Source organism: Alternaria rosae (assembly GCF_020736505.1).
Source record: "Alternaria rosae strain MPI-PUGE-AT-0040 chromosome Unknown BKA58scaffold_1, whole genome shotgun sequence".
NCBI lineage: Eukaryota > Fungi > Ascomycota > Dothideomycetes > Pleosporales > Pleosporaceae > Alternaria > Alternaria rosae.
Window position 1 is genome coordinate 495,224 of NW_025763570.1, and position 19,112 is coordinate 514,335.

At 54.3% G+C, this 19,112-nt stretch overlaps 6 protein-coding genes across 6 annotated transcripts; 5 read left to right on the forward strand and 1 right to left on the reverse strand.

Moving 5' to 3' along the window:
• Nucleotides 1-358: 358 nt before the first annotated feature.
• Nucleotides 359-1,880, reverse strand: BKA58DRAFT_371588 (membrane-associating domain-containing protein). Its single transcript, XM_046169045.1, has 5 exons — nt 1,813-1,880; nt 1,578-1,757; nt 1,240-1,355; nt 927-1,190; nt 359-876 (listed from the first exon to the last, which is right to left on the reverse strand). Exons 1-5 carry the CDS (start codon nt 1,823-1,825, stop codon nt 670-672), a joined length of 780 nt encoding a protein of 259 aa, XP_046030341.1. The 5' UTR covers nt 1,826-1,880; the 3' UTR covers nt 359-669.
• A 582-nt stretch (nt 1,881-2,462) lies between these two features.
• BKA58DRAFT_395874 (uncharacterized protein) lies at nt 2,463-4,072 on the forward strand (the record flags this gene model as incomplete). Its single annotated transcript, XM_046171326.1, has 4 exons — nt 2,463-2,562; nt 2,720-2,754; nt 2,792-3,357; nt 3,769-4,072. The coding sequence occupies 4 exons, from the start codon at nt 2,463-2,465 to the stop codon at nt 4,070-4,072; spliced, it is 1,005 nt and encodes a 334-aa protein (XP_046030342.1).
• A 4,109-nt stretch (nt 4,073-8,181) lies between these two features.
• On the forward strand, nt 8,182-10,987 carry BKA58DRAFT_406977 (uncharacterized protein; the record flags this gene model as incomplete). Its single annotated transcript, XM_046171997.1, has 3 exons — nt 8,182-10,046; nt 10,095-10,363; nt 10,419-10,987. 3 exons carry the CDS (start codon nt 8,182-8,184, stop codon nt 10,985-10,987), a joined length of 2,703 nt encoding a protein of 900 aa, XP_046030343.1.
• A 1,677-nt stretch (nt 10,988-12,664) lies between these two features.
• Nucleotides 12,665-14,168, forward strand: BKA58DRAFT_2658 (60S ribosomal protein L15). The gene is made up of 7 exons (XM_046166782.1): nt 12,665-12,822; nt 12,878-12,893; nt 12,946-13,007; nt 13,059-13,067; nt 13,137-13,279; nt 13,334-13,347; nt 13,401-14,168. Exons 2-7 carry the CDS (start codon nt 12,878-12,880, stop codon nt 13,766-13,768), a joined length of 612 nt encoding a protein of 203 aa, XP_046030344.1. The 5' UTR covers nt 12,665-12,822; the 3' UTR covers nt 13,769-14,168.
• Nucleotide 14,169: 1 nt separating this feature from the next.
• On the forward strand, nt 14,170-17,280 carry BKA58DRAFT_2659 (DNAJ domain-containing protein). Its single transcript, XM_046166784.1, has 2 exons — nt 14,170-14,378; nt 14,436-17,280. The coding sequence occupies exon 2, from the start codon at nt 14,659-14,661 to the stop codon at nt 17,056-17,058; it is 2,400 nt and encodes a 799-aa protein (XP_046030345.1). The 5' UTR covers nt 14,170-14,378; nt 14,436-14,658; the 3' UTR covers nt 17,059-17,280.
• Nucleotides 17,281-17,546: 266 nt separating this feature from the next.
• BKA58DRAFT_2677 (glycosyl hydrolase) lies at nt 17,547-19,023 on the forward strand. The gene has a single exon (XM_046166790.1). It carries the CDS (start codon nt 18,009-18,011, stop codon nt 18,990-18,992), a length of 984 nt encoding a protein of 327 aa, XP_046030346.1. The 5' UTR covers nt 17,547-18,008; the 3' UTR covers nt 18,993-19,023.
• The last annotated feature ends 89 nt before the right edge of the window (nt 19,024-19,112 follow it).

Sequence of the window (19,112 nt, forward strand, 5' to 3'; positions counted from 1 at the left end):
GATTGAACACTACGGGAGAATCTTGACGGTGCCATGTTGGATAGGGATACAGCTTTGGGTTTGTAAGAAGGCACTTTTTAGTCACAAGATGAAGCGGAAGCGGGTTGTAGAGATAGAAGTGGGATATTGATTTGTTTGCAAGTTCAATTGAGGAGAAGAAGACTGCCGTGAAGTCTGACACCAAATTGATTCTGGGCTGACTACTTCTTTCCCAAAGCGAGATAGCAAACGGATACGACGGCTTCAAGAACAAGCGTCATGATAAATGGTAGATAATGTCTGCTAAGCGACGGGGAATGTTGGAGGCTTGTGGATGTCGCGGGCCAACCCATGAAGATGACGTCATAATGAACAAACTCATCCATCGAAGCATCAATGTGCGCTCTTGTGTGTAGATTCAGTATCGTAATTCCACATCATTAACTATACTATTATTACAACGCTAAAGATCAATGCAAACGCCGCATAACGGTCGTACACGTGTACTGGTATCCTAGAAAAATCTTTCCGACCATCCCAACCAGCATCGGCATCAAGCACGATGTATTGTCCACCTTCATATCATACATGCTCCAGGTTGCGCTACACGACTTGGTGCAAACAGGCTCAGACGTCGCTGACATCCGATCGAGTATTCCAAGAAGCGTCGGAGTAAGACTTGTAGGTATTCTAAACCTGGCTCATGGAGGGACCGCCACGGCGGATACCGCCGCGCAGGTTGGCGCCGCTGCCGCGTCCGTTCATGATGTTGAGAGCAAGGGTGGCGACGAATGCGGCCCATCCGAACCAGAGGAAAGCAGTGGTCGCCTGAGCTTGACGGCAGTTCTGCTCCGTGTTTGCGGAGCTGTTGAGGACCTTGTTGGAGCGGGTGTATCCCTGAACAATATTAGACAATACGATCAGAGCAAAGGTTCAAGAAAACTTACGGCGTTGGAGCAGCTGTGTGCGCCAATGTATGCGGGAAGCGCGACGGCGGCGCAGAAACCGAAGAGGACGCTCAGCCCATCCATGGCAATGTCCACGATGGGAATGCTGAACTTCTCGATGAAGGATGTGGGCAGGAAGTATAGCAATGTGAACAACCACCATACACCGACGAACAGCGAGTAGTTGATGATGGAGTGGGTTCCGTTCCACGCGCGGGCAATGTTGTTGCCCATGAATGCGGTGACGAGAACGGCGCAGATCAACTTCGGCATGTCAGTGAGGTTCTACGCTGAGTAAATGCCATAAACATACCTGCCAGGCGCGAAGGCCCATGGAAACAGCTCTTGACACCATATTGCTAATGTGTATATGAGAAATGTGGTGGTTGGGTTGTTGTATTGATGCAAACGAACTCAAGTTCGTCGTTTCTGGCAAGGCGTTAGGATTGCGGTGGAGATGAAATGAATCGGGTGGCTGTTGTGGATGAAGCGATCTGCTGCAGAAGGGCTGGGCTGGGGCTGGAGAATTATAGCAGTCGGCGGGAGGAAGCGGGTCTATGTGGCAGCGTCATAGGACCCTGGGCGACCAGCAGTGACGTATGAGGGTCCAATCGTCGCTTCCCACTCCACTCCGGAACCATCGGTACTTGCCTTGTTGGTAGCGCCGATCACGACGTGCGGATCTTCGACGGACGATGAAATGGAATTGCTGGGTGGTGTTTGTTTGCGATAAAGACGGTCGAGCGCCGAAGTATCGCTCGAATACTATATATGATTCTACGTTGTTACGCGGCTGTTCTCCTGGTTGCTGCGCAACAACAGCGATGATGCAAGTCGGCACAGGGATGTCCATCAGCGCTATCAGCCACTGCTGACGCCCCTAGGCGCTTCCCTCGCATGACCGCACCGTCACTCTAATTCTTTTCTCCGAGGGAGCTACTGCAGTCTTCTACGTAACAGCTCATGCTATGACATGCGCTGTGGCTTCTGGAACGTCGCCGACACGCAAAGTTTGTCTTGACGACATGAGGTTTGATGTTGGTTTTGCACGTGGAGGAGGTTTGGATCTGCGGATACTCGCTCCCCGGATCGACGACGTGATCGCCATCGTTGCGCTCCGTGCGAACTCTCGTGTGACGCGGATGGACCATGTTTGCAAATCGTCCTCGCACGAGCATGGACGGCGAACCAGTCATGGCTTATGACTTAGACGTCATCTTTTTGGATTGAAATGCCCTTGCAGGGGAAATGCTGTTGCAGCTTATGCGCTTTATAGTCTTGCCTGATATCGTGAAACGTAACGGACGTGTTTCGATGGGCACTCGGCCTTTTCGCGATATTGACGTTTCTCGGAAACCTTCTTTGTGCCGTCGAGCATGCGAGCGTTTTATCGACAACGCGACATCCTGGCTCGCAGACTTTGCTCAATGTGGGGTGGATTAGTAACATCAATCCATCACGCATTGTCTACATGTCAAGTACAAAGTCCAGTTACATGCCTCAATAAAGCATACATGTATCGTTATCTACATCATAATGTCCAACCCGTATCTGTATTGCAAAGACAAGAGTCTCAGTCTAGGCGACTTTTTCAGATTGGCTGTCCAGCTACCCATCGCTGCCCGAGAGCAGGAGGGTAACATAGACTAATCGATCTTCGACATTCGTGTACTAACTGACCCCTTCCCATACCAATGAAAAGGCTTTGAGAAGACGGCTTTATGTCGGTTGTGCGAAAAGGACTTGTCGTAATTCTATGAGCTAGGTGCGGACTATTGACCGAGATAACGCAGCACCGCCGCTTGAGGTGGCTCTCGGTAGGGTTTGGGTAAGCGATGAATTCGAGTATCACATTATCTACGTAGCCATCCGAGTGCGTTATCGTTGTACCATATTTGACCCGAGGCTCGAATGTGGCCTCCAGGAGTGCTCGAGGCCGCTCGTACCGACCTGGAAGTCATTGGGGGAGGTGGGATATAGTTATAGAAGCTTCGGAGGCCGAGGCTGCGTCGTTCTGCGGCTTCAAGAGCTTCTTCTGGCAAGGCTGCCGCGGTGACGGTGGTGGTAGTGTTGGCTGGGGAGAGACGGAGGAGTTGGAGCTGAAATTTTCAGCCAAAAAGCGGTTTGTGGGCCGCCGAAGGGGTCAAAGCGGAGGCAGGAGGTCGGTGCAGGCGGAGCAGGCGGAGCAGGCAGTCCAGCAGCTCCGGAAGAGAATCCAAAGGGAAGGCAGCAGTTTGGGAGGACAGCCAGGAGGCATTGACCTTCTTCAGCACTTCCACAGCAGTCTGTTTGCTTCTGTAAAGGTCAATGCTGGTCGCTGCACCCTTTTGGTGACCACAATGTTATTCGGCTTTACCTTTCTGGTTGTCCAAGTTCTAGCCTCATCCAACAGACATAGCTCTAGCACCACCTTCCTACTCCTGCATGAAAGGTAAAGGCGGAGACGATGTAGAAGCTCTTGATCCTAAGATGCCTTCCCCTGTACCCCTTATGATGGTGTTGTGATGTTGTGATGTTGGCCTTGGTCCTTCCTCGGGCAAGCGCTGGTGTTGTCCGTGATGTTGCTCGAGCCTCGACCAAAACCTCTCGAATCACCCCACGCCCTTGAGCCCACCGACCCATGATGCAACCACTGTGAAGCCATCAGGAGGCTGTAGTTCTTCTCTTTAGACATGGGCGGCGTCGACTCCCTGTGCCTCCGCCTGAAGGCTTCCGCGATGTGGTTTTGACATCGGCAAATCGCTCCCTCAACTTGCCACCACAGGACTCCCGCCACCCAGACGGCCCATACTTAGCTCCTTGATGAACTCTCACACTACTAAGAGCTCTGCCACCAGTACAGGAACGGCAACGTACCCAACGAGACCGCTTCCAATCTCTCCACCACACGAACCGGACGGCAAGCGGAAGACACTACGCCTCCTCTTTGCCTCCCCGCGGAGAAGTCTTCAACGAACGCGAAAGAGACCATAGCGCTTCACATCGTCGACGCCCTCGTACCAAGGCCGGCTACAGGGCCGATAACATTGCGGTGCCTGAAGGGACACCAACCTACGCGACGCCGCGGCTGTTGCAACAACAAGTCTTATCGAGGACGGCGGGACAGCATGTCAACGTATAAACTACCTCCAAGATGCTACTTTTGAACACAAAAGGCTGGCTGGACAACACAGAAGCTGAGTGGAAGCCCCTCTACACTCCGCAATCATGGTTGCAACACGTCCTATACCCGACGGCGAAGCACCACATCGACGCAGACACCGCCTTCGAAATAATGCTCTTGGACATGAAACGCTGACCAGGGAGTACAGAAGTGGGATAGGGTTATCGGCCTCAAAACGAACAGAGTTTATCCTATAGAGTGGAATTAGCTCTCGGAAGCGGACACGATAGTCAAACGTAGACCACGGCCACCTCCACGGAACATTGGCAAGCACAAGGACGAGGATACTCGTTGGCGCATCCTCGCCCGTACCCCGCGCGACTGCGAACGATAACCCTGCGAGGCTTCGAGTCGTCACAATACAAACGCCACCCTCGAGGCTGGTGTGGCTTCCTGTGGTAGGCTGGGACATCAACAACGCGGAGAATGGTCCATCTGTACGTACTTTGCGAATACCACCAGAGGGGTCCAATACGAGCATGCACCAGGCATCCCTATACAACCATGCGGAACGTTGGAAGCCGAGGGGCATGCGACCTTGATCGGAAAGCGGATCAGAACTTCGGGGCAAGGTACCGGTGATGCCGTTTGGTGTCAACCGGATGGCCTTCACATCGGACCGAGCACTTGATCGGTATTCCAAAAGAGGTTCACCAACGTCGGTTGTGGCAAGGTTCCTTCTAGTCCAGCAGCCGAATCCGTTGCGATACCATACTTCCCTCAAAGCAGCATGCAATTCTGGCAAACAGCTTGCAATGACAAAGAGGAACCTAAGAGTCCACTTCCGAAGAACGAGCGGCCGTTTGGATGAGAGCATCCGGCGGCGAACAGCCGTGCGGGCGCATCCTTGACTGGAGGTACCGCGGAGGTCGGTTGTCCTCAATAACGCCAATGCTGTGCGCAAAATGCGGGGTTGTCAGGATGCCTCGCAGCCAATATGCAAAGCCGAAAGAGGAGACTGTCCAACAGCATGTTGTGCCTCGTGTGCTCGACACCAGCCAAAGACACACTGTAATACCCTGTCGTCTGCAGATGGCGAACACGTCGCGAACCACTCAGGAGTCTTCGCGGCATATGTTGGTCCCTAGCTCCAGGAACGCTCGTCGTGTAGCCATCGGTTGCAATACGTATATCAAGGCCGGCATCGAATAGGAGAGGCCCAGACGTGCCCACAAAGATCAACGCGCTGAGCGGGGCATGCCGCGGGTGCGTCAAGCAGCTAAAGAGCTTAGTACTGAGGCCATGGATGTCGTCGAGACCGCGTGACCTGTTACACTCTAGGGCTGAAAGTGTCCGCAGTGCTGCTTAAAGCTGTTCCGGGATGCGATAGCCTGACGGGGATGCAGCGTGACTGATGGCGCTTGAAGCGAAACAGAATGGCGTGCAGCAAGCATGAAGCCCTAGAAGAGAAGGGATGGATGTCTTCCGACGGGCCCAACCGAGTCCAGACAGAAGAAATGAGGGGTTCGTTGACGAAACCCCAGCCATGCAGCCCAACGCATTGTCGATCAGGAATTGGGCTAAAGAAGAAGAATGAATCCTGATGAAAGTCGATGAAGCTGTGTCGTCGAGAGGTGGTTACAAAAGGTTTGACGAAGACTCACGGTTGGATGAACCGGGCCCTGTCCGGCGAGCTTCGCTACCCCCCAACAGCGCAGCAATTTGCAGGAGTTCGCCTGAAGCATACACGGCTAGCCAAAGTTGGGATGGCCGTCTCCGCATTTCCTGCGCAACGACCCTTCACAAGCCCCTGACCCTTGGCCAGCCCGGTGAGCTGCAGAAGCCTCAAAGGCGTTGCATGTCTGCGTGTCTCAGAGACTTACGTCTTGTCTCCTGTAATGAGCATCCTGCTTCGCCTTCCTCCTCTTGCCTCCCTGTCAGCCACATTCGAACGCTTTTGAGATCGCCATAAGCTCGCCGCGCTTGGACTAGTGGAGTCGTCTCCTGATCTGACAAGGCGCGCGGAACGCAGGGTGTCTGCCGCGTCTGCTTCCCAACGTTTCGAACGATCGCCAAGGCGAAACTCTGCTGCTGTCAGTCTGGCCTCTGCGGACAGTGCCCTCCCTATTATATTCTCTTGTTCTGCCGTCCATGTCAGAGGGCGACATGTGCTTGCTCTAGTAGTCGCACGTCCATCCTCCGAACATTTGTCCTTGATCTGCGGGACAGCCTTGGGTTTAGCAGCGTGGCGCTTCCCCACACTCCAAGGACCCGGTGCCTTCTTGCCGATCCTAGGCTTGTGTGATTCCATGCGACGACTGATGCCATAGCGGATCGTGTTCGTGTTCGATATCTTCGAGAAGAAAGACTAGGGATAGACTGGTTCAAGAGTTTGGCGCTTGGTTTGCGACGTTTTGAGGTATGTCTTCGCTGATCTGCGACGGTTGTGCCCGCGCAGCTTCGTGTCGCAGAGCTTGGGGCTCTCGTCCAGTGCTAACCGGCTTCCAAATCAGTTTGTTTGAATAGAGTCATTGTGGGATAGAATATACCAGGTACGTGCCCCTTCCTTTGGCATTCCGCGTCGTGCGCACGTCGTCGTCGTCGCGCCCGTCTGCTGCGGCGACGCGTCTGCGGCGTATCCAGGCTTTGCGATGGCGTGCATGTGTATGCAATTACCATGAGGCTGACGATGTTGGATAGGATATACCGCCCTTCTCCCGATAGATCTGCTTTGGGCATCGAGCTCCGCGTCGCGTAATTCTCTAGACAAAGTTCTGTTAACTAGGTAAGCAAAATCAGCCTTTCCTTCTTTCCCTTACTGCAGCTGCTCTCTTTGGTGTAAGCGTCTCTGCATATGGCCCTCGAGCGCGCTGGTCGGGAGCGAGTGGTGTCGTAAAAAGATGTCGGGGTATGTACCGGCGTTGGCGGAGTTGAGGTTGTGCGGGAGTAGGTCAGCGCCGTCAACACCACGCACTGCATCACGGCTCTGGACATGTACAAGCACCCTATTCGCCTCGGAAGAGTCTCTGTAGGATATTCTGACGGGTAGAGCTGCTTGCATCAAGTTCTCGGGGGTGTCCAGATGGTGTGTGTGCGGGCAGGGCGACAGCAAGCCAACTCTCTTGAGCATTGTCACTCGAACAGCAGCATCATTCCATTCTACGTTCCTACGAGGAGCATCATTGGGAGCAATTCAAGCTTTCTGCTGTCTTCATTCTGTTATTCTTCCGCGTGGCCTCTTCCTGGCCCCTATGTTCATTGCTAAGACGACTGGCCGACAGTAATCTCTAAAGCCATCCGTGCACGGCGTTCCTGCCTCGAGCATCGCCAACGGTCTTTCCTCCAGCGCTTCAAAGCGGTAATCAAGCCAGCTGACTGTCGCATTTCGGTGCTGGCTCATAAACCCCGCTACTGGCGTCGTTTTCTGCTTCCCTCTTCCTCCACCACCATCTTTCCCATCATCTCACTCCCACAAACCTCATCACGCCCTGCGTCCGATTCTGCTTGTAGAAGCGGTTGCTTCACAGCTTTCTACAACCCCTAAACGTCCTGAAGTGCCGCATCAGCACCATATACGCTGCCAGTCAGCTTGTTTTCAGGTCGTCAGGTACGCATCTAGCAATAGACCCATCTGCTTCCGAAATCTAAAGTCAAGGTATGTATCCTCATCTCATCTCAGCACCTTCCGCTTCTCGGGCACATGCGGCGCTCGCATTGTTTGCATCGTGGTTTGGCCGCATGCCATCAGAGTGCCCCGCCCTTCACCTACGCTGGCCGGCCACCTTCACCGTTTGCCCCTACGTGTGCCTTCACGTCTACCTTTACCGCCGCCTTTACCTGTTTCACCCTTAATACCCCGCTTCTTACCGTCCCTTCTGATGACGTCCGCGCTAACATATTGCGCGTTTGCGATTAGAGGTGAAGGAGACATAAAGACACACCGCCTGCCTAGACATTACATCTTCTTACACCCTCGACCACGCAACATAGCATCTACCCTGTGCGTCACAGACATCTTCTGTGTGCAGGAAGTGTGCATCAGGACGCCCCCCTATTCATCCCCATTCCTGCAAGACTTCAAGGTACGTCAAACAACTGTCCTGTTGGCTTCAACAAGGAGATTGTTGACATTTTCAAACTAGACTATTCATCATGAGTTCAAGCGCTTATAAGGGTGGCTTGACCGTCGGTGGTTCAGCGCTCGAGAAGTCGAAGTTGCAACTCCGTCGTCCGACCCCTGACAGCGATGTCTTGGCGTCCAGCGACGACGACCGCGAGCACGTGCCAGTCGTTACTCGCCCTGCGCAAGGCTCCTACCCTCTTGGAGTTCGACGTCCCTCTTCTGGTTGGCTCCAAGATATCCAGCCCAACCGGAAGTTCTCGCTGCCCTCGGTGTCATTTGCCGGCTCGCAGCCCACCACGCCGTCACTCGAGCTGCCCCAGCAATCGCGCCCCAGCACGTCGTCATTCCCCTGGAATACACCTAGCTTCAACGGTTTGAATCGCCCGAATAAAGAGATTGCTCCCTCCCCTACTTCCGCCTTCGCTCCTACCGACAAGCCCTTTCCTTCTCCCACCACAGTTGAAGGCGACGACGGTAACGGCATTGGCTTTTTGCTCAACCAGCAAGCTCCCAACCCTTTCCGCAAGGCTGTCCGCTCGCAGTCCTATAGTATAGGTCAAGGCGATATCGAGCACAGTCCTGTCAGCCGTTTCTCCCGCCAGCCTAACACCAGCGCAAATCTCCGCCACCGACCCTCTAAGCCCAGCCTGCTTGGTGAGTCCGCTGTCGGCCTTTCGCAGCTGCGTGAAGACGACGCCGACGAGATCGAGTCCTCCAACGGCTCAGAGCACGGAGTTCGCCTGCCCGCCGGTTACTGGGAACGTGAGCAGAAGCAAGCCTTGCTCAAACAAGCCGCCATGGAGAACGCTCGCGCCCGCAACCGAGCTACCTCGACCGGCTCTCCCGTCTCACAGCTTCAGCAGCAGCGCCGCAAGACCACTGCCGGTCTGCGCAACACCTCCTACAACGCCGCTGGTGAGTATGCCATCGAAGAGCTCGACGACACTGAGCCTGCGGTCAACCGTCCCGCCCCAGGCCTTACCCGTCGCTTCAGCGAGCATGTTGGCGTCCTCACCCGCGATCACGAAGTCGAGATCGTAGACAGCCCCCAGAAGCCCCAGTGGACCACAGGCAACATCTCACCTGCTGAGATGGACCCCCTCGGCCGCCGTCATTCGTTCGCCCACTACGGTAGCTACAACTCAGCCATGCCGCTCTCCACCTTGAGCAACACTCAGGAAGAAGAGGAAGAGTACGTCTCACCTCGGCAGACCCCACCTAGCAACAAGGACGACGAGCCTTTCGACGCCTCTGCCTACTTCACTGGCTACGGCCCGGCCTCGCGCGCTATCAACTCCTCGGCCATCTCGGCAGCTCACCCCGATCCTGTCGTACCCAACGTAGCCATGTCTGCTGGCAACCCCTATGCGGTCCCTCCTAGAATCGGTAACCCCACCCGCCGCTTGTACATTGTTACCTTCAAGTGCTCTCGTGCCGACATCTACTACCTTTACGACAACACCGGCCTCGAGATCCGTCGTGGCGACCTTGTCATCACCGAAGGCGACCGTGGATGCGACCTGGGCCAGATCACTCATGCCGACTTGACCATGGAGGAGGCTAAGAAGCTCAAGGTGGAGGCGAACGAGGAGCACTTCCGCTGGCTCGTCATGTTCTCTCAGTACTCCCTGGCCGGCACCCAGAACGACTCCGGCATGCTGGGCGCCCTCGCTCGCGCCAACGGATTCCCGAACCCCATGAGCCGCACCGCATTGACTGCTTCGGGAGAGCCTGAACCTTTCAAGCCTAAGATGATCAAGCGTCTCGCACAGGCCCATGAGATCTCTGCGTTACGTGAGAAGGAGGGTGGAGAGGCCAAGGCCAAGCGTCTCGGAGCTCAGAAGGCTGCTGACCACAAGCTGCCCATGGAGATCCTCGATGCTGAGTATCAGGCGTAAGTCAAACATGTCCACCTTCTTGTTCGTCATACTAACATCTTCAGTGATTACCACAAGCTTACCTACTTCTACTACGCGGAGTCGTATGTCAACTTCAACGAGCTCGTCACCGATCTCTTCAAGCAGTACAAGGTCCGCATCTGGATGTCGGCTGTCAACCCTGCATCAGTCGTCAACCCTGCCGGCATGTCTCAGATCCCCCCGCCCTCTGCCATCGGTCCTGGAGCTATCATTACATCCAACAACGGCAATGCTTCTTCCTCTGTCGGCCCCGGCTTCGGCTCCAGCACCCACCGCCCCGCCCAGCAGTACGGTAAGTCTATCGTCATCTCCTTTCTACATGTGTTTGATTGCTAACTATCGCTCAGGTCAAGCTCGCACCCAGGGCAACTACGGCAACTACGACGACGGCTTCCACGCGTTCTCCCACCAGATCCCGGCCTACCCTACCCAGCCCTCGTACAACATGCAGCCCTGGTCTCACGGTCAGCAGATGCAGCCGCAGATGTACCGTAACTACTACCCCAACGTCACTGCGAGCGGCAGCCCGATGAACTATGGAGCTGGAGGCTACTATCCACCTTCGACTTACACTTCGTCATACGGTGGAGGGTATGGGCCTGCTACGACTACTGCTGGATATGCTGCCTCGCGCAACTACACCTCCAATACCGGCCACGCCTTCGGTCATCAGCATCCTTCCTCGTACAACGGCGGCGCTTCGTATTCTTCTGGCGGTGGCTACCCCAATGCCTACGCCAACGCCCAGTACACCTCGAGTACTCCTGGCGGATACTATGGCACTTCAGGAGGGCGTGGCAATGGCAGCGCTGGCGCCTACGGTGGTGGTCAGACACCTCCTTCTGGAGGTCGCCCCAACACTGGCGCTGACAGCACCTTGACTGGTGCTATGCAGAACATGTCATTCGGTAACTAGGAGAACACGATGGACTGTCAAGTCAAGTTTTCTCCAAGGTTTCTTTTCGGTTATTGATCATTATATGGTATTTCCTTTTCCTTTTCATTTTCCTTTCACCCACGATTCCAAGGCTTATGTAGACTGCCGGGCAAGGCAGGTCATTTCCCCTTCTTGATCTTTTTTGCTTTCACTACCAAAAATTTCCCACGAATGCGTGTATTTTAGTTATATATCAGATCCATATGGCGAAATGAGAATGCTTCTGGCACCAAAACCCTGTCTTATGTGAACATTGTGGTAGTTGCCAGGCCTATATATCAGGTTGGAGTTGACCCTGCCAAAAACACTGAATACCTCCTGGCCTAATTTTCGTCAAGTGTTTCAACACCTTGACGACCTCCCGGCTTCATTTTCAGCCCACTTCCCAAAGCTCGTGGTGTGGGTGAGTACCTCCTGGCACCCCAGAGAAAAACCCCCCAAAGCCCGTGGGATAATTGAGAACCTCCCGGCCTATATTTCAGGTTTTTTCTGAGAACTAAAAATGTGTTGAATGTCTACACGCCTACCCCAAATATTGACACTAGGTGGCACCTTCCTCACCCACCCTACCCTCTCATCTAACCTTTTCACACACCTGGCCTCCCATCCCAACCATGGCGCGTCGGCATGCCTCACCCGCGCCTGAGAGCCAGCAGATGCTTTCACTCAGTCGTCTTCTCGAGAAGCCAAAGAAAGATGACACGCAGATGCAGGAATTCCGCGCCACGATAATTGCTGATCAGAAGAAGTACGACACACTACTAGCACAGCGAAAGCTTCAAGCGTGAGTCAATCTCTGATTATCTGCAATGCTACTCTGACAACCACTGTAGCGAGAAGGAAAAAGAGCGCCGTCACGAAGAACTCGCATCCACCATCGTCGAAGCCCTGCAAACCCCCAACCGACCAGCAAAAGGCGCACCAGACACCTTTGCCGGCACCCAAATCGCAGGCAACGCAGTCTACACTTCGGTCACCAGCATCCTAAGCGCATCCGAGGCCCTCGTCAACGCATACCAAAGGCTAGACGGCATGATCGCGAAACTACGAGAAGAGCAGCCCGATACCATTGCAGACACATGGAAGCAGGACATTGAGGACACGGACAAGCAACTCAAGAAGGGAGCTAGAGTCGCGCTAAGAAATGTCAAGAAGGTGCTGGGAGCGGATGTGGAGGACTCTGCGATGATGGACGAAGATGACGACGTGGATATGGAGGGAGGCGAAAAGGTTCAGCTGGATTACGAGTTGCAGAAGAGTCTGAGGTATGCGGAGAGGGGTGTTAAGAGGATGGTCAAGGGATTACCGATGAGTGATGGCTGATAGGTATGGAAGGTATTGTAATATTCAAGGCGATGTGTGGGTGGACACGAGGAAGATGAGATACATGGGCATGGCGATGGTTCAGACAACCCATGGTAACAATGCAGATACCTGCAATCGACGGATTTTGACATGTTACCTAATTTGGACTATGCGTTGGACAGTGCGGAACACCAAGATCCGACCCACGCAAGAGCAGAGCGTTGCTTATGGGAAGAACCACATATATGCAAGCACCATCGCTTTACTCTCGTTACAAGTAGCGAGACGAGAACATCGCCTTTGAACTTCTTTCAAGATTTGGTGTTCGCACTTCCGCAGTCAGGCTCGGCGGGGCCATGTTCTTCTGACCGACTCGTGTCAGTTTGCGCGATGCCTCGTCAAGCTAGCGCCTCGCACGGCCCCGCCCACACAGTGCGAAATACCTGTCGTATCATCTTTTCGCAACCTCCAGCACGACAGCGTCGACAATCTACTAACCAACAGTCAAGGTACGCCGCTCCAATACTGCTGAATCTCTCCGACTCCTTACTAACAATACCACAGATGGGTGCCCTCAAGTGTAAGCGCACACCGAACACCGCAATTGCCCGCTCGTAGCTAATCCGCCGTAGATGTCGAAGAACTTCAGAAGAAGAAGCAGTCGGACATGATGCGCTTCTTGATGCGCGTTCGCGTACGTATACACAATTAAGCTAGACGAAGAACTCTGCTAACATTGTAACAGTGCTGGGAGGTATGATTATCCCGAGACCCATGTCTCAATTGGTGTACTCGTTGAACTTTGCTGAGAGTGCATCGATAGCTTCGCCAACTTAAGGTCATCCACCGCGCAAGCCGCCCCTCGCGTCCCGACAAGGCTCGCCGTCTCGGATACAAGGCCAAGCAGGGTTACGTTATCTACCGCATCCGCGTCCGCCGTGGAGGTCGCAAGAGGCAGGCTCCCAAGTACGTACAATCGATATCTTGAACAGGAGGACAATGCTAACATCGTGCTTCTAGGGGCGCCACCTACGGTACGCAACATGTAATCGGATAACTGTAGAATGAAAAACTGACAATCGAACAGGAAAGCCTACCAACCAGGGTATCAACCAGCTCAAGTACCAGCGCTCTCTCAAGTCCACCGCTGAGGAGCGTATCGGCCGCCGCTGCGCCAACTTGCGCGTCCTCAACTCCTACTGGATCAACCAGGACTCGACCTACAAGTACTACGAAGTCATCTGCGTCGACCCCCAGCACAAGGCTATCCGCCGCGATCCTCGCATCAACTGGATCACAAAGCCCGTCCACAAGCACCGCGAGGCTCGTGGTCTCACCGCCACCGGCAAGAAGAGCCGTGGTCTCGGTCGTGGACACAAGTTCAACAACACCACCGCCGGCCGAAGGAAGACCTGGAAGAGGCACAACACCCTCTCCCTCTGGCGCTACCGTTAAATGCATTGAGCATATGGTGTGCTTGGTGCAACGTCTGGTCGATTGTTTTCAGCGTATGGGCTGGCGTGAATGGAATAGGGTGTCCTGGGCTACGTAGCTTCCTAGCAGCAAAAAAGCTGTCAGGACTTTCAAAATCAATACCGGATTCATGATCTTTACGAAGACAATACTTCAGTTTTTATCTATTGCGAGGTGAAATGTCAGGGATCAAATGTGAAGACGCTGCTGCGGTTGAGGAAGGTGTCGTATTGATCATGTTCAGAAGGAGCGAGTGTGCCTTGCTGTAGCCAAGAACGAATACAGGACTTTCACATGGGTAGCTGACCGGTACCGGTATTGGTAAGACAGCTGCACCATCGACGTCAGACGTACGGCAAAACCAAGATTAATGCGCTGTACTCGCTGTGACCTTTCCCGTGCATGTTTGGATGATTGCGATATAAATGATATTCGAGAGCCCAGAAGTAATTAAGTCAGGGTTCTTCTCGCGGCCAGGTCGGGCGTTGCTAAGCGTTGCCGTAGGCCCCTCTCAGCCAAAACATCAGCCCAAAACACATGCAGAGCACCTCGCCAGCGCAACAAGCGACCGCAGCTCCAATAGACGCAAAGGGTAACCACACCTCTCTGCAACACTGACGACATGCGGCTGACAGGGTGATAAATCCAGACTTTTGCTGTTTCCGTGGTCCAGCTTCCATTACACAATGTGCCGACGTCCACGCGCAGCCAGCATCATCTGAGCAGCACTGCCCTGCCACACGACAAGGCAGTCAACGGGCAACCCCCACCAGGCTGCTTGACGACTAGAGCTGCCTACAAGGGCAGAGCGCGCGCACTGTGCAACCTCCCGCTAGCCTCCTCATTCACATCTCTCTGCAAATACCGCCGCCATGGTCAAAGCCGATGCCACGCGAAACTACTATGCCGACCTGAAGGTATCCCCGACGGCCAGCGAGAACGAGATCCGCAAGGCCTTCCGAACGCTGGCACTGCAGTATCACCCAGATCGCAACCCTGGCCGCGAAGCCGAATTCGTTGTCCGCTTTCAAGAGATTCAGGCCGCACACGAGATACTATGCGATGCAGGCCTACGGGCAAAGTACGACGCCGATAGAAGGAAATACCGCAATGTATCTGCCCCTGGCCATACCCCGAACACACCGCGAACGAGACCGCCGCCGCCTCCCAGGAACGCATACACTACGACTACCCCACAGGGCTCTTACTATCGCGCACCTCCGCCGAAACCACAGCCGCAAGCCCAGCGCCCTCCCCCACCACAACAACATCACAGCACATACAACACCGGTGCAGACAGGTTCACGGGCAGAAACTTCCGCGCGCCACCAACAGCGCAGCGACCAGACACAAAGGCCAGGGATGCAGAGGCTCGCGCGAATGTCTTCACAGCATGGCAGAAGATGAAGCAGCCACGAGGCGAGGACCCTCGACAGCACAACCCAAGCGCCCAGAATAGTCCGCACACCAATCCGCAGAACAACCCCAATGGCACCCCCTTCGGCCGCAGTCAGAGCACCCGGGTCCCGTCGTCCAAGACTGGGTTTGACCCATCAACACCAGGCGTCGATGAAGGCCAGGCACGATCAGCGTATAGGAACTATGCCCGTCCGGCCCCAACGCCACCCATGTCCACGACTCCTGATATAGAAAGCCATGCCGATGACGTCCCATATTCAGAAGCCAACCGCGTTCGCACACCATACCACTCCCACGTAGCAGGCGAGCGTACCTCCATGTTCGAAGGTCTTGGACGATCGTCCAGCGTGCGCAACTCGCCAACACACTCGCACCGAGCAAGTTATTCGCAAGATGCCGGCGCCTTCTCGGACTCGGGTCGCAGGACACAGGGGAAGAAGCCCAGCGCGAAGCCGAACCCATTCGCTCACGGATATCCCGACTCTAGCGACGAAGAATCCGACTCGGAAGCGTCCAACATCGGCAACAAACACCGTGACCCTCCTCCACCACCTCAAACCACAAGACCGCCTCCGCCAACCTGGGCAGAAGGCAACTTCACAACTCCTGATCCGAAACGACAGGGCAACGGCGCGCCAGGGAACATACCCAACAGCTTCAAGAGCAGAAGTGAAGAAAGCATTAACTTGAAATTCTCGCCTTCGGACTGGCATGGCAAGTTCGAAGGCAGTGGCAGTTACTTTGCTCCTAACATGCAAAAAGGTGCCAACGGAAAAGGCCGAGCCTCTCCAACCCGCGGCAGATCACAGCGAAATGCGACAGACCGTAATCCCTTCAGTACACGACCGATGGACCCGCCTCCCGTTGCGCCGAACGGACAGCCAATACCTCCCCCTCCACCGGGACCACCGCCTGGCGTCAACTTCGCCCCACCTAAGATGGCGCCACACACTGCCAAATTCAGTCCTCAAGCCTGGCAAGAGACGTTCAAGGATCCAAACTGGGTATACAACCAGGAGAAGGAGACATCGCCGCGTCGACCATCAGAGGCTACGAAACGTCCAAAGGCTGCGCGGAAGGCTTCGGTACAACAGAACGGAGCGTCGAAGCCTCAGGAGTCAACCGACACTTCGAGGTCCAAGTACCAGGCCTTTGCAGAAGAGCCAGCAAGTGGTGATGTAGATGCCATGGATATTGACCCTATTCCACCACCAAGTGCGAAGCCCGCGAAGAAGGGAACGCGTACATCGCCAAGATTAAACACGGCAGGTGCTGGCGCGATACCTAATGGCGCTGCTACTGCACCTTCTTCTGCGACCACTGCAAAACCGCCAGCCGAAGGACTGAACGGTGTTGGTCCAGACATGATCAACCCGGTCGTGGAGCCTCAAAGCAACGGACTTTCCGGCATGGGATCTGTAATGGATTCTCTCCCTTTCCCTTCCGGCGCATCCAACTTACATCCTATCAAGTCAGATGCTGCAAAGAACCTCAAGTATCCAGAAATACCCGGTGCACCTACCCCACCTACCAAGCTGGACGTGGCTTCCGTAAACATCTACTTCGACCGCATGGGCTCCTATGTCAAGTCCTACAGGAACTACTGCCAAGTTCTTACTAGCCACTTTGCGGCGCGGAGCAGCGAGATGGAAGACTTGGATCATCACTTCATCCACAACCGCGGCGAGACTACCAGGGGAATTGGGTTTGCGAGCTACATGGCTAAGATGGAAGAGGACGAAAGTGTCATGGAGACATGGAAGCTTGCGCAAGAAAAGCATATCACTGCGCTGCAGCAGTGTGCAGATGTGCGGAACAAGACCATGAAGTTGTACCAGACCCTACAAACCTGAGCCTGGCGCTTTGTCGCTGGCTTGAGTTTGCAGGTGTGCTGACGTGTCCTAGAACGGGCCGTTGCCAAGGAGAGGGCAGGCGCCAGGACGTTCGTGACGTTGTCGAAGAGCTGCAGGAGTTCACTTTGAAAGAGACGCAGTCCGTTCCTACGCATGCAGCATCTTCGCGCCGGCGCACGTCTAGTTCAGTTCTTGGAATGAGGATCTCGAGTGCGTTTCGCACTGCTGCACGCAGTCCGCCGAATATGGACGGCGGTATCGAGATCTTGACAGGTAGAAGTGCGCCGAAACCCCAGCCACTGCTGTCAAGGAAGAAGAAATATCACGTTCTTGGGTAGCGATGGCGTTTGGGCTGAGCATTTAATACCCCTGATGCAATTTGGGACTTCATTGGATGTCTTCACGGTTCTGTACGTGTAATAGTAGTGGTATAGATATCGGTTATGATGAAAAGTAGGAATCAACGATGTAGTTTTTGGATACACGTAACAGCTTCTTACTTCCCTGCATGTCACAAGCACCCTGGATCCGCATCTTGCGCGAACTTGACTCCCGCGGTTGCAGCGTATGACGCCGCCGACCCGAGGCAGATTAGCAGTTAGCACTAGAAGCACGCGCTTGTGCGGGCGGAAGAATAGACGGCTAAACACCACGCCGAACTTCCATCCATCTCTTCATCCACTGCGGACACCATTGTACCGCGATTGAGCAATACTAAGTGGTATGACCGTCTTGGATCCAACTGCAATTTGCTTGGCTTCAGGATAGCCGTCCCGCCGGGTAAATAGTAGAGCGGCTGGCGCATCGTGGGGCAGACTACCCCTCCATTCATAAGGGCCCATGGGGAAGGCCTACGTATAGCTATATAACGTTGCTGCCTTTTTCAATTCCAATTCGAATATATCTCAACATCAACCAGAACTGAAACACATAAACAAATACAAACAATCATGGCAGACAAAGAACCAATCGTAACCCACGTCTTCACCGCGGACCCCTCCGCCCACGTCTTCAATGGCAAGCTCTACGTGTACCCCTCGCACGACCGTGAGACAGACATCGCCGACAACGACAACGGCGATCAATACGACATGAACGACTACCACGTCTTCAGCATGGAAGAGGTCGGCGGGCCCGTCACCGACCACGGCGTAGCCCTCAAGCAAGAAGACATTCCATGGGTGCAAAAACAACTCTGGGCCCCCGACGCCGCGTCCAAGAACGGGAAATACTACCTCTTCTTCCCCGCGAGAGACAAGGAGGGTATTTTCCGCGTTGGTGTTGCGAGCGGCGATAAGCCTGAGGGGCCGTTTAAGGCTGAGCCGGAGCCGATTAAGGGGAGTTTCAGTATCGATCCTGCGAGTTTCGTGGATGAAGATGGGAGTGCGTATTTGTATTTTGGTGGTATCTGGGGCGGACAGCTGCAGTGCTGGAAGACGGGGAAGTTCGTCCGCGAGGACTACGAAACCATGGAAGCGTCCTCTGGCCCGGCTCTCTGCGCAAAAGTAGCGAAACTCTCCGACGACATGACATCCTTCACCTCCGACGTCAAGGACGTCGTCATCCTCGACGAGGCCGGTCAACCCATCCAAGCCGCCGACCACGACAGGCGGTTCTTCGAAGCTGCCTGGATGCACAAGTATAACGGGAAATACTACTTCTCGTACTCGACGGGTGACACGCATTTCCTGTGCTATGCGATTGGAGATAGTCCGCTTGGACCGTTTACATATGGCGGGAGGATCTTAGAGCCGGTGATTGGGTGGACGACGCATCACAGTATTGCGGAGTTCAAGGGGAAGTGGTATTTGTTTTACCATGATAGTAGTTTGAGCAAGGGGGTTAACCATCTGAGGTGTGTTAAGATTAGGGAGATTGTTTATGATGATCAGGGGAAGATTAAGCTTGCGGAGAGTCAGCCTAAGGTTATGTAGAGGGTTGCTTGAATTGTGGCTGGTTGCTATGTAGGATTGATAGCAGGATGGGAGGATGGGAATCATCTCCACCAAAAGAACTTTTTGATCCAACTCAACTTTCTGCGTTCAATGGGATAC